At 40.2% G+C, this 13912-nt stretch overlaps 1 protein-coding gene across 1 annotated transcript in view; it reads right to left on the reverse strand.

Moving 5' to 3' along the window:
- The window catches only part of prkdc (protein kinase, DNA-activated, catalytic subunit), a 31699-nt gene extending 17808 nt beyond the window's left edge, over window positions 1–13891 (reverse strand). Inside the window, exons 1-39 of the mRNA XM_013913777.1 lie at window positions 13585–13891; window positions 12797–12873; window positions 12613–12717; window positions 12365–12439; window positions 12068–12176; window positions 11852–11964; window positions 11628–11727; window positions 11501–11556; window positions 11393–11423; window positions 11157–11314; window positions 10866–11012; window positions 10404–10568; window positions 10143–10311; window positions 9964–10013; window positions 9732–9848; window positions 9240–9389; window positions 8956–9065; window positions 8550–8709; window positions 8263–8349; window positions 8009–8128; window positions 7103–7262; window positions 6904–7013; window positions 6536–6623; window positions 6249–6412; window positions 5784–5936; window positions 4311–4418; window positions 3949–4175; window positions 3728–3822; window positions 3331–3433; window positions 2968–3101; window positions 2547–2777; window positions 2194–2420; window positions 1891–2099; window positions 1629–1761; window positions 1354–1512; window positions 983–1186; window positions 683–871; window positions 420–524; window positions 156–323 (exon numbers count right to left, since the gene is read on the reverse strand). Of these exons, the coding sequence (XP_013769231.1) occupies window positions 156–323; window positions 420–524; window positions 683–871; window positions 983–1186; window positions 1354–1512; window positions 1629–1761; window positions 1891–2099; window positions 2194–2420; window positions 2547–2777; window positions 2968–3101; window positions 3331–3433; window positions 3728–3822; window positions 3949–4175; window positions 4311–4418; window positions 5784–5936; window positions 6249–6412; window positions 6536–6623; window positions 6904–7013; window positions 7103–7262; window positions 8009–8128; window positions 8263–8349; window positions 8550–8709; window positions 8956–9065; window positions 9240–9389; window positions 9732–9848; window positions 9964–10013; window positions 10143–10311; window positions 10404–10568; window positions 10866–11012; window positions 11157–11314; window positions 11393–11423; window positions 11501–11556; window positions 11628–11727; window positions 11852–11964; window positions 12068–12176; window positions 12365–12439; window positions 12613–12717; window positions 12797–12873; window positions 13585–13747 (5229 nt within the window). The 5' untranslated portion in view covers window positions 13748–13891. The remainder of the gene's footprint in view (window positions 1–155; window positions 324–419; window positions 525–682; window positions 872–982; window positions 1187–1353; window positions 1513–1628; window positions 1762–1890; window positions 2100–2193; window positions 2421–2546; window positions 2778–2967; window positions 3102–3330; window positions 3434–3727; window positions 3823–3948; window positions 4176–4310; window positions 4419–5783; window positions 5937–6248; window positions 6413–6535; window positions 6624–6903; window positions 7014–7102; window positions 7263–8008; window positions 8129–8262; window positions 8350–8549; window positions 8710–8955; window positions 9066–9239; window positions 9390–9731; window positions 9849–9963; window positions 10014–10142; window positions 10312–10403; window positions 10569–10865; window positions 11013–11156; window positions 11315–11392; window positions 11424–11500; window positions 11557–11627; window positions 11728–11851; window positions 11965–12067; window positions 12177–12364; window positions 12440–12612; window positions 12718–12796; window positions 12874–13584) is intronic.
- Window positions 13892–13912: the final 21 nt, after the last annotated feature.

Genomic DNA, 13912 nt, shown 5'->3' on the forward strand with positions numbered 1-13912 from the left:
ACATATATACATACATATACATAGATACATATATACATATATACATATACATATATATATATATCCTCATGTATAACCAATCTTTTGTAGTCAGATCAAAGGGTATTTCACGCAGGCACGCACACTACTACTACTTTCTAAATCCCACTGTTTACCTTTCGGACACAGTCCATGTAGTTGTTGCGATGAAGGGAGCCCTTAGCAAACTCATCAGACTGCATGGGGAAGTGTGAAGCCACCAGGGTGTCGAGCGCTACCTGCAGCTCAGCTAGTGGCTCTTCTGGGAGTGTTGTGAAGAAGGGCAACACCAGCAGAGCCTGGCTCTGAAAAATTGATTGAGTTCAGCATAAAGTTTCACCGACTAGAAAATAACTTAATACATAAAACTGTCCCGTAACTTAAATAAAATCTGTTACCACCTTGAGATTCAGCGGCAGATTCATGTCAACCAGCAGCACAGTGAAAGTGGAAAACACCTGTCTGAATGCTTCATGTTTTATATCGGAGCAGACAGAGGAGTCAATCTGTTCAGAGAGAGAAATTCAATAAAATGAACTAAAATGAAAAGAAACACCAATATATCTGCACTATTACTATTACAAAGGTCTTAACATATTTTCACAGTTTTAGTTTATGGCTTTTTAGCAGGGGGCAGACAGCAGTAATGTGATCCTCCTGATACCTGCAGAAGCTTGGAGAGCAGCAGGAGGATGGCAGTTTTGCTCTCTGGGGTGGAAGAATCTCCCTCCCACCATGACTGCAGGCTCATCCATCGTTTTAGCACCTCTTCAACCAGCTGCTTCCCCTGAGTCTTCCTCACCGATCGTTCTTTAAAGCTGTGGTCCAGCATGCCATTCAGCAACACGCTCACCTGAACACCAGAAAATAAAAATCAAGTTTGTAATGAGAAAACAAGAAGTTATCCGTCTTCAGATGCCCGTGGTTACAGTTTTATCGTAAACTAACTAAAAATGACAAGTACCATGCTGGGGTTTTGGGAAGAAGCTTTCATCAGGCGTGGCACTGTTGTGTTCAGACTTCTCAGCAGCTCAGTGTTGATGGTCGCCTGAAAAAGGCTGTAGAAGTACTCGCCATGCGAGAAGCTCAGGAAGTTGTGGCTGTGACTTCCAGACACGGGCACAGAAAGCATGATGGTGTTCAAGAGCAAATCTACCAACTGCTCGCTCTGCAAAGAAATAGCAATAATGCACAACGTTAGAAAGCACTGTTACCTCAAAAACTAGTTACCTTCACAGCAACACTGCTCAAAATGGGAATCTTATCAGTCCCAGTTTGCTTTTTAGTTCAGTGACTTGATGTTTCACTAACACCAGATTGAGCAGCAACACTGACCTGCTGACTGAGAGAAAACGCAAGCTGAAGCAGACCATCTGCAACTCTCCTGGTGTTTACGTCTAAGGATGGAAGTGCCTTCCTTTCTTCTCCTGGTGCTATGCCTTTATACACCGTCATTAGAAGCTGGGATCCAAGTTTTTTGCCATAAGATGAATCCTTAAGGAACACACAAAAAGACCTTACGGCAGTGCATTCAGTAGAGATGATACAGTACGTGTTATAAATAAATAATAAAATATCCAGGCAACCTTACTTTGGTTTAATGTTCATACCTGGCTGTGCAGGATGGAGCTGAGGAAGCCGGCTTTGTGAATTTGCTTACAGGAAGACAGAACCATTTCCATCTGGTCATGGTGGCTGAGAGTGCTGGAATGGTACAGGTCTACGTTGCACAAGCCCTCTACACTATAGTGTTCATTAAAGAAATTTAGGAGGAAAAAACCAAAACATTAGTGGTTTTGATAATTGCACCAGTGCTGCACAGTCAAATTAAAGCCCCTACGTATCTTTCTTTAACAAATAAGAGAACTCAACCTTTTACATGAGATTTTTGTCCTCAAGCTGCTTTCCAGACGACTGCAGTAAGGTGAGGCCAGCAGTGCTTTCAGTAGAGGAACACACACTTCTGGTAGGTTCTTCATTACCTCCACATCTGCCATGTTGAAGCCTACAGCGGACGGCTCGCAAACCACCATCGCAGTCAGCTCGAAAAAAACTGAGCATAAAAACTCTTGTTCCAGAGACTATGAATAAAAATAAGGACATGATAAGTAAAACTTTGAAATGGAAGAATCAGCACCAAGTTACTTATTGTCAGTTCTTGTAATTCAGCGATACCTTCCAAAGCTCCTTGTCTCCTTTGGCAAGAATCATTGTGGTGAACTCCAGCAGGCGAACAATGATGGTGCATTTGCTGTAGTTGTACTGCTCCACCTCTCTTGGGCTGAAGTGTGAGGTCTTCTCACCAAGTGGGAAACAGCTCTCTGCTGCTACCAGTTCATGAGTTGCCAGCTCCGTCAGAAAGAAATGCAGAGCTTTCAGAAACCTCGATTTGTCTTTTGAGCCTTGAACATCAAATAAGCAGAGATTAATTGGAATCACTGGAATCCACCAAACTGATGTAGAATTCATTTGATAATGTTACGCAGAGCAGTGAACTTGGAGAAACTTTGGCACAAATATAGACTTACTTAGAATGTACTGAGGCTTGATAATGTGTAGGCCGATGAAAGTGTTGTAGCAGTCCAGAACAGCCAGCAGGAGGTCCAGCCACTGCAGCGTGGCTCGGACACTGAAAGGGCTCGTCAGGTCCCTGAGTGTTGGTTGGGAGAGGAGACCTCCGCCCTCAAACTGTGACATCAGAAAGTCTGTGCCATGATCCTTCAGCATGCCATCCACCCACTGAGGTGGGGATTTCTTCCCTAAGTCACAAACATTCGGGAATTTACTGACATGTTTGGCAGAAGTTCATTTAGAGTAGCAGGGTAGTTATTATGCTAAACTGAAAATCTCAATTAATTTTTTTTAAGTGGGTTTTCTTTTTTTAAATTTGCATGTGCCCATTTTAAATTTTCAGGTCACCTTTGCAAAAATTAAACTGTTGGTTCTCACCTGGGAGGAGGGGGATAAACTCATACAGGAGCTCCATGCATTTATGGCGACACTCAGTCTGAGGGCGGCCACATTGCTCCAAGAGCCATGAAACCACATCTGAGAGGCACAGCTTCTCATCGGGCGGAAAGCCTCTGAAAAAAGAGCAAGAAAGAAAGAACAATATTTAAACTGCTTGAAATGTGCTAATTTTTATCCTTAATTATTCCATCGTTCTTCTTTGTTTTCATATGGAGACGAGTGGCAATGTTAGGTCACAGTGTGATATACTGCAAAATCGACATCATTGGACGTATAAATTGAATGCACATTTAATAAAAGCAAAGAAGTAGAAAGGATTTTCATTTTCACCATGGTACCAACCTTGGGATGCGTCTCTTTGCATTGTGGTGATTGAGACTGGGAGCCTTGTGTTTGATTATTCTTTTTAAATGGTCAATGGCACTGCCACACTGCTGTAATGTACCTGAGTATGAGGGAGTTGCAAGAAAAGCATCACAAATCCTAAAAGAAATACCCTTCAACATATTTGACCAAATATAAAAACACACTATACAAACTTTTTTGCACATTTTCTTGAAATATAATTCCTATAAATCAGTTTGTGCAAATTCAGGCATAAATAAATTAACAAATGTTACAAAGCAGAACACATTAAGGAGTGATTGTCTTACATAATCTGTCTTTAATGAGAGAGGGAGAGGTTGATAATGACATGAAAATCCGAGTGCACAGTCTACAATGCTGATGTGACAATTACCCATAGATCGTTCATCTGAGTGTGCAAGAGCCAGACTTTCGACAAATATGACGAGAACCTCGAAGACAAACTGTTCCACCAATGAATTTTCCTCCCTGGAGAGAGACACAGATGACTGCATTCAGCACAGCATAATATCCCTTATTCAAAGGACCCAGTTAACGGCCATGGTCACAATTTAGAGGGTAAAATGCAAGTAGACAGACAGAATTCCTTTCCACCTGAATTGTCTGTAGATGCTATTGAATGCTAAGGCAGCACCAAGTCTTTTGAAGCCATTGGGGTGGAGAGCCAAGCTGTAGATGCGCTTAAACAAAGACTTCATGTTGGTGGGACTCCTCTCCTGCTGCTTGGGGGTGGTTTGCTTGATAGACCATTTGACAAACTCTTCAATGCAGCGGCCACAGAAGTCTCTGAGAGTGCTGTCCATTGGGTCGACCACGCCATCCTGAAGAGAGCAAACCATGTGAGGCTTAAACTATTACAGAGAAACAGCTCCTGTGTGACCAATGATGGAAAGGGAATAACGGGAAAAGACTCAAAAACTGTGTTTAACCTCGAACTGTAGTATTCAAACGCTTACCAGGATGGCCTCAAGAACAGCAACTGTGTCCTGGCTCTCAAACTTCTTGTTATTTGTGAACCAGTGAATGAGCTGCATAACCAGTGGTTCAAACAGCTGTCTGGTTACCTAGCAAAGAAATCCAGAAAGAAAAAAGTCAGGGTCTAAACAAGGCAGTGAGCAAGTGTGCTTAATGTTTAGTTCTGTTTCTTCAATTCTTTTTATTTATTTCTATCACAGCAATTTATAAAGTAGCTTGGATGAGATGTTCTATGTTGCCTGTACAGATCATCCACCACATCATCTCCATATAGCTGTAAATATGTTGTTCAGCATGATTTATTTATTTAAATGGACAAATCTCAGTTGGTGGCACTCAGCAGGACAGAGCTGGTGTTTGCTACACCTGCCTGTTTAAAGGCGCATGCACTTCTCATTAAACACACACCAAAAATCTTTCTTTGCTCACATAAAGAATTTGTAATCTTTTAGAAATTCTCTGATTTCTTTAGAGGACTTATTAGCCAACATCTCAATTACCATTAAGACAGTTTGATGGGGAAAAAATATCATACCATAAATTTATATAGCACTTTAAAAAAACGACACATGGCCGACCAAAGTGCTGTAGAGCATAAATATAAAAAATACAATAAGAATAATAAATACAATAAATAAATAACAATAAAATAACAGCGTCAGTTACCCACTGAGTCAAAGGATAGGGAATAAAAATGAGTTTTTAATCTGGATTTAAAAACCAGCACTGATGTAGATTGCTTAACATGAAGAGGAAGATCATTGCAAAGCTTCAGGGCCACAATAGAGAACGCTCGGTCTCATCTAAGTTTCAGCCGTGATTTAGGGACTGCTCAGCTGACTGGAGTGAGCGAGGGGGGACATAGGGCTTCAGCAGATCAGACAATTATACAGGTGCCAGACCATTTAAGGATTTAAAAACCAGTAAAAGGATTTTAAAATAGATCGTAAATTCAATTGGAAGCCAGTGTAAGGAGGCCAGAACCGGAGTAATATGCTCAAATTTTCTTTTACCATTTAAAAACATGCCGCAGCATTCTGCACAAGTTGCAGTGCCCTGGCCAACCCCTATTAAGAGGCAGTTGCAGTAATCCAAGCGTGAGGTTATAAAAGCATGGATGACAGTTTCCAAGTCGCGTCTGGAAAGAAAAGACTTAACCTTTGACAGACGTCTGAGGTAATAGAATCAAGATTTCACCACCCCATTTATGTGGCCATCAAAACTAATAGCAGTGTCGATTGTTACCCCAAGACTAGTAACCAAGCTCTTCAGGTGAGGGGTACCAGAGGAAAAATTGCTTCTGTTTTAGGTTCATTAAAAATTTTAAAAATTTAGAGCCATCCATGACTTAACAATCGCTAAGACAATCAAGCAGGAGTCCAATCGAGGAGCTATCGAGTGATTGAAAGGTAGATAAAGCTGGCAATCGTCAGCATATAGATGAAATGAAATACCTGATCAACATCGCAAGCCAGACGTAGTAGGACAGGAAACAGTCGTTTGTGTAGCTTGTACATAGGTGGCAATGTATTCTCTCCTTCAGCCATCTGGGCACTCTTCCCAACCATGTAGACCACCATGCTGTGGAGCAGCTCACAAGCTGCTACCTACATCAAAGACAGGGAGTAATTCTGAGCAAAGTGGATGTTGATAAGTGTGACTCACAGAATTTTCTTTTTTTAAACTCCAAGTGATGGTAAATGGACTGGTAACATAGTGCTCTTCTACTCTGAGCCCTCAAAGCATTTTATACAACTAATTCATTCACCCAATCACACCCATTCACACAAGCACATTTTCTAAGTTGTTAAGTGCTTACTATCTAACATTCATACACATTCCCACTCCGATGGATGTATCGGAGAGCAACATGGGTGTAGTATCTTGCCATGTTCAAAAACGGCTGTTAGAGGACTTACTTTAGTTTGTCTGTCACTTGTGGAAAGAGCCAGCTCACTGATCCGAGGCAAAAATGGGTCGAGGAAGATGACCGGCTTCATGTCCTTGAATGGCACTGCAAAGCTGAGTCTTTTCTCAGTATCCCAAGACACAAATTTCTTCATCATTTCTTCTGAGGAGACCACTAAATGCCAGAGCAGAGGCTTATGGTAACAGAAATACATCACAATAACAAATCGATGTAAAATAGAGTAGAATATTTTTTTTTTTAAAAACTTTAGAAAGGGTTGGTTTTAGAGATCCTTACCAGTTACAAGGTTTCTATTTAACTTTCCTCCCAAGTGACCGAGTAGCTTCACTACCCTCAGCCTCACCTTGACAAGAGGAGCATCTTCCTACAAACAAAAGTTAATATTAAGTTTTTGGACTCGTTGCTAAATAAAAAGTAGTTCAATGTTATTGATCGTGACTGTCGTGTTTTGCATTTGTACAAAAAATGGAAACACACAATAACACTGAATTGTGCATTAATCTGGCTGTGTAGTGACTACAACTGATATGGTGGTTGACACATAAATAAAAACAGAAACGTCTTAATTAGGAGTTTTTGTTATAACAATGAGACTTCTCCTTTATTATGAGTATTGCATGAGCAAGTTGCTTCTAATCAATTACCATAGAAAGCTGGTCGGATTTCTTCAGAAGCCTGCTCATCACCCTGCTGTATCCTCTGTCACTTTTTGAAGACAAAGACGATATCACCTCCCAGTTGCTCTCATCTTTGTCTAAAGTAAACAACAACAGATTTACACTTTTTGTTTATGATATGTCCAACTGACCAGCTGTGATTGAGCTCAGCTATCATCCTTCTTACTGTCAGTGGAGGAGGTTTTCAGGTATCCGTCCAGAAGAGGAAGGACACTGGTGTAGCAGGGCTGCATCGTCTTCAGAGGAATGTGTGAGGACCAGTCCTCAAGAGCATCTAAGGCTGCGTTGGCCAAAGGAATGTGGCTCAGGCCTAATTTCAGAGCAGTCTAGACCCATTTACAAGTACACACAGACACATATAAGTCTTCAGAATCAGGTAGCACAAATGGTAAAAATTACAATTAATGAAAAGAAAAATTAAACCAGAGCTTTCCCACTTTGGTTGTTTATCCTCTTAGCCCTATCAGGGAAATATAGAAAACTTACTCACACCATTAAACAAGGTGCAAAGGCAAACTGGCTTTTATTAATTCATTTATTTTCATTTTCTTAATAAAAAAGTGGCTCTAAAAGCAGTTTAGAGCCAAAAAAAAGCCAAGCTATTCAATAATTTAGCCATTATTGTTAGCTAGCTAGGCTAACTGTTTAGCTTTTATTATTACATTTATTAATTCAGCATAAATTCAATTGTTGACACTAATAACTACTATTTAATAAACATATTCAAAATATTTATCTAAAATTTTCCGATATTTTATAGTAAATAACCATTTTTAGCAACCAATTTACCTGATACATTTTAGCTAACGTTTGCCTGACAGCTAGCTTGCTAAGTACTTTGCTTGTAGTTGCACATACTTGGGCACCTGCTGTTAAATGTCACTGGGTTGAGATTTATACTCAACTGGTTATTTGTTTGTTTTGTAATTAAGCTAGTTCTGAATATTCCTACAGCCTCTCAACTATCACTGCAGCTGAACATTAGTGTACATTAGCATTTTTGCACAGAAATATATCATTAGAAATATATCATGGAGCAAAAAAAAAAAAAAAAAAAAAAGAAGAATCCCACCTCAAGAGCAGGACAATAGGCCTTGATGTCCAGAGCTACAATGTTGTGGTGCAATGAGAGGACAAAAGTCAAGCAGGATGCCAGGAGCTCATCTTTGTACTGCTTCATTCTAACACACACCTAGCCAGAAAAAAATGTCACAAAAATACATAAAAACATACACTTTAAATTCCACAGTACAGCTCTATTTCACTTCATAGTAGCAGAAAGCATGTTTACAACATTCCTGCAAAAGCGCTGTAATGAGAAGCTACCTCTTTTCCAAACTTGGAGAAGAGTGCAAAACAAGCAGTTTTCACCGAGTCACTCTGGGGGGATGTCGAGTTTCTCAGTCCAACTCCCTGTTCAAAGGCAGATATGTATTATATTATGTATTTAATGGAAACACTTACGATGAACAAGCCTCACCAGCTACATAGAATCTTAATGATAAACAAATTTATTTGATTTATAAGACATGATGAAACACAACTTGATATTCTTGCTTCATGAGCAGCTGGCAAAATTCATTTTTCAAATATCCCAAAAATAAAAAACCTACCTGGTAGTACTTTATTCTCTTGGCAATTTTCATGGTGACAGAAAGCAGCTTGTAAAAGCCACTGACAAGAGGATTTCTTATGGAGTGGAGGATGAGCTCATGACTTAGGGGATACATCCAAGAGTGAAAATACTCCATGTGTTTATTCAGCAACAACTCACTGTGGAAGCAGGGGAAAAAAAGTTTTCACTCCAGTTGTGAAACAAAATGTGGGTGGCTGTTTCTTATATTATAATGTGATGTAAACCAGTGTCCAAGGTGGAAGACAGTGGAAACTGGGGCATAAAAAAATGCATAGATCAGCTGTACTTGGCCAAATTCACACTAGTGGGAAAAGCACATATAAAAAGAATCCCACACAGTTCCGCTCCCATGTGGAAAAAGTGGAAAGTTCTGTCTCAGTTACCTGCAGAAGTCCACCAGATTGATAAAGGCGGTGAAGTCTTTGACCTTATTGGGGAGCAGGTGAGCAGTGGGGTCGGACGAGGGCAGGATGTGGGCTGCATCATCTGGAGCCTGGTCAACACAGAGATAAGTGGCAGGTGATGAAGGTCAACCAGCAGAAACACTTTTGAAAAACTAAATGTGCTCTGTTTAAAATGATGCTAATAAAAATACCCTGTGCATCTGTCAACTCCCATGTATGGGTCAATGAAGAAAAATACATAAAAACGTAACATTAGACCCTACCTCCTCTCCTGTTGTTACTTTTTGCACTGACAAGTCCAGTTTTTCCACGATACGCAGAATCGACTTCACCAACTCGTCATACAGGAGACGGCTCAAAGACCCGAGAGCTGCATTCTGACTTTCAAACGCTCCATCCAAAAAACCTGAATCCTGCAGAGGACGGCACAAGTGAGGAAGTGAATGAAATGCGCTGCTTTCCAAATGGCTTTTCATTTATGACATTTTATAGCCACAAAGCATGTTTTTAACCATTGAGAGCACATAGAACATATGTCAGGATCAACTACACCTGAATATTAAAAACAGTGAACACATGAGGCCTTCAAAGGACGTCTGCATAATTTTAGCTACTGACTTTAAAGACTCCTTGCAGTTTAACAGCAGAACATAGACTTTTCTATAGATATGTAAATGCTGTTTCAAGATTACACAGCTAAATAATATGTAATGTGTAATATGCATTTTAACAGGCAAGTAAGAACATAAATGTACCTTCAACCGATCGCAGTCTAAAAGGTTTTTATACAGAGAAAGGTAGTCGTGACTAGCTGGAACTTTCCACTTCCCAGTGCGAACTTGGGAAGACTCAGAGGAACTGCTCGATGTGTCCTGCAAGATGATGGAGAAATGTACTTTATTAGAACAATAAGGAAATAATTCCACACCAAAAAAGCCTTCAAGTTATTACAAACTGTACACATTTGTGTAAAAAGAAAAGTCTGACCTCAGAAAGCGTGAGGGGTTTTGAGCAGACGCGGATCAAGCCTTGGTGAACTGAAAAAGAGGCAAAGATAAGTGTCCTGTCCTCCAGTGAAGCATTTAAACAGCCATGAATAAATAACAGACGTTAATAAAGGGTTAAGGGTGTTTGAAGCAGGTCCAGTGTGCTCATGATCCACTCACCCACAGAGCTAATGAAACTCCATAGAACGGGTCCTTTAGAAGCGATGGCCACCAGCACCTTAAGGATGGACCTGGTGCAAGCAATCTGCATTCTCTCGCTGTACTGAGGGAAGCTGTCGATCTGCACCACAAGGAGGCGCTCTAGCAGTGGTGTATATACCTCTGGAATCTGGGGCCATTGAAACAAACAGGAGATTACATTCCAACGTTATTTGCTGTTATTTAACTTAACGTCAAAGTAAACTGCAACAGAATATATACCTTGTCCAGGTGAATAAGAACACTGGCTATCGAGTCCAGAAAGCTGGGCAGCTGGTAGAAGCTGTCATCCTCCCCGTCGGACTCTGTCAGGTACATCTGCTTACAGCGCTGAATCAGCTCGGTGTACATCAAGTCTACGTCCTGGGGGCAAACCTTCTTGCATGGCTATAAAAAAACAAAGAAACAAAAAAGAAACACTCATTTCGAGCCACATTGTGTTGGACTCCATCAGAGTAGCTTTGCATGATTCACAGTTCAAAATAATCCATATCTATCTCACACTGGGCCTCGGTGCACACAAGTCCGCTTTAAGCATACCCTACAACCGGGAACAACTGACTATTTGAAAGCAATGTACAGATCTGTTTTAGTTTACAACAATTCATTCATATGGACAGACTTTATCTACTTGTTACTCAAATGATTTGCATTTACTACAGCTATCACAGGAGACAGACGTACCGCTGCAAAGAATCCATATCCGCGTATGGCAATCGACAGCTCTTTGTATGTCGAGTCCATGGTCTTAATGATGCTGCAGAACTTCTGCATGAAGAACTTCAGCTTGGTTTTATGCTCCTCGATATTGTCAGCCACCAACAATGCAACCTGACAAATAATCACAAAAAGCATCAAAATATTTAGACTCTTAACCTCAGCGTGCATGTGCAGAGACATGCCACTGATTTTATTTAGCGTGTATCCAAGGTTAGTCCGGCTGTGCCTTTGCAGCAATGACTTGAAGTGTTTCACCTGTTTGAGGAAGGCCTCAAGTGCATAGTAACTCGTCTTCTTCATTTCCCCATTGATGTGTCCACAGAGTTTGGACATAACTTCAAATAAAGGTTTGTAGTGGTCCATGAGGCAGCTGCTGAATTGGGAGGCATGTCTGGCGAGCAACCTGAGGCCGGCTGTTAAAGAAACAGATCAACGAAAGATTACTTTTTAAAAGTTTTATCATTAGTTTGCCAAGAAATCACAAGACTTACCAAACGTGACTGCATATCGAGTCATGTCCATCTGTATAAAAAAAGATAAAGTTTATAGAAACATAACAAAAATTTTAAATATTGGTGAAAATGCACCCTCTGAATTACCTGGGGACTGATTGACTTTAAGGTGTACTGAAAGATTTCCTTGGATGTTGCTGGGTCTGCAAATCAGGAACAATTACAAGTAATAAATAGTTCTTATGAATCTAAGCTGAAACAGGTGAACACTCACCTTCTTCCATGGTTTTAGTGAAGTTGACCATTAGGGCAGTGATTCCTCTCAGACATCCAGCAACCACTAAAAGCTTGGGTTCCTTTGTTGAAGAGGTCATCTGCAAAAAACAAAGATGAAACCAGCTGGTGCCGTCATGCTCATCAGACAGTCTTTTTTTGTTTTCTTTTAGCCTTTAGTTAATCACAACTTTTCCATCATTCTTCTGTATGAATGCTCCGTACCTGATCTTTCAGCTCTCCTAGGTAAGCCCTGTAGAGTTTGTCTGAGCTGTTGACCATCTCACTGGGATGAACTTCTGCAAGAACTCCCAGCAACTCATAGACTTTTCCGAGGACTATAAAAAAAGGTAACAAATAATAATCATAAATGAATAAATTAATCGAAACCCTTTTCATCTTTTTTACTTCCTTTTTTTTTTTTATTAAAGTGGCACTCGCCTGAATCTGGCAGTCTGCTCTTCTCACACAGCTCGCTGTAATATTTGTCAAATATTTTTGTGATTCTAAAGTTTGCAGCAACACTGGAAGCCTTTGTAGTTTGGAGAACCTAATGAGACACATTAACAAGGATGATCTTTAAGAAGAACAAAAGTAAAAGTCCAATTTTAAATCTTTTAAATTCTAAAGTCCATTAAAGAACAAACATTGCAAGATCACAGGAATTTAAAAATCTGTTTTTAATGGATCTCTTCCTCAGGTCTGAGGGCAGTTCCTGGAGTCTAACTAGAAACCAACCTTAATAAGGAGCTCCAGCACTGGGGTCCTGCATTTGGCTCCTTTGTCTTTTGTGTACACGATGATGCATGTGTCCTTAAAAGGCACAGAATTACCAAAACATTTACACATATAAAAGCAAATCTGTACTAGTAACAGTGCTGATGTAGTTATACCCGTCCTCTCACCGGTCACAGCCCTGTCTTTACCATGTAACACACAATAAAGACATGTAAAAAAATAAATAAATAATGGAAAAGAATACTTACTCTTATGTCAGTGGCGTAAGTCTTTTCCCAACCTTTGAGCGTTGGTGAGACTTTGTCCAAGAACTTCTCCAAAAAAGACAGGATTTCAATCCGAGTGTCCCGCAGCTGGAAAACAGATATATCAGCCAACAGGAGAACTTAACACTTACTTACATAGTTGTTTACTATAGTTCGAGAAACCCACCTCATCCAAAGCCAGGGACTTCTTGAGGAAGGTAAGCAACCCATAGTCTTCCGAGAACAATAAAGATGTCTGCAGTGCTGGATGCCATAAAAAAGATTTAAAAAAAAGACGGATTAAGAAATCTTAGTACTTTTTTCATCTGTGCAATTTTAAATGTTCTGCTACAGACCAACAGAGCAGGTACTGGGACAAACATGGTTGTTAAACTTTGGTAGGATGCTGACAGATGACCAGGGTTTAACATTGTTTTCTAGTAATATTAGCGATCTGTGTTGTGTACTGTTGGAACAAAAGAGTTAAAGCCCCCCCTGAGGAATAAAGAGCAATGGAGGGAATCTGTGGTTGCATCGACATCCTGCAGACTTCTGATCTGTGCTGCAAAACTACTGTTTTTTGTGCTTTTATAACATTTAAAACCGTTATTACTATTATTTATTCAACAATAAATATTTGCATTTAAGCTGTAATGCACCTTGAAACTTTCCTTATCATCAAAGAATCACGTGTGTTCTTCTTTGTTGTGTTTCGACTGAACGTTACCTCCCACCGGTTTTGGCGGAAGAGCTTGCATCAAATTGATTGATTAAAAAAAGTTATCGATGTTACTAATGAATATTGTCTGCACGACGAACACATCAGTACCATCTAAAAAAAAACCCAAAACCCTTATCTTTCAATAGATTTGACGATGATCTGCAACAGAAGCCCCAGAAAGATAAAATTGCCGTATTGTTAAGGGAGGTTGGGACGGACAGTAAAACGAGCGTTTAATGGAGTTTTTGTCTTACCGAGTTCATTCTCGGTTGCTGTTACCATGCACTCCTGTACCAGATCACCGATAATATCGTGAGATTTTAAAGCTGCCGCTCTAGTGTCTTCGTCCGAAAGTGATTCGTGAAGTTTCAGAAGCAGCCCTTGGATTCCTCCTGCAGCGCTGCTGTGGGAAGACATAGCTGGAGTGATGGCTTAAGCTAGCATTAGCAAAATAGATGTGGATTTATCTGGTAAGCCCGCAAACAGAGAACACGTGTTCTTCTAACTAGCTAAACACTGAACATTTCAGACTGTCAGCACACAGCCATTCAGTCCCAAACCCTTCGCATCAGGAAGAATCAC

The sequence above is a fragment of the Pundamilia nyererei genome, unplaced genomic scaffold (assembly GCF_000239375.1).
Source record: "Pundamilia nyererei isolate P.nyererei 1_Seehausen unplaced genomic scaffold, PunNye1.0 scaffold00150, whole genome shotgun sequence".
NCBI classification, from domain to species: domain Eukaryota; kingdom Metazoa; phylum Chordata; class Actinopteri; order Cichliformes; family Cichlidae; genus Pundamilia; species Pundamilia nyererei.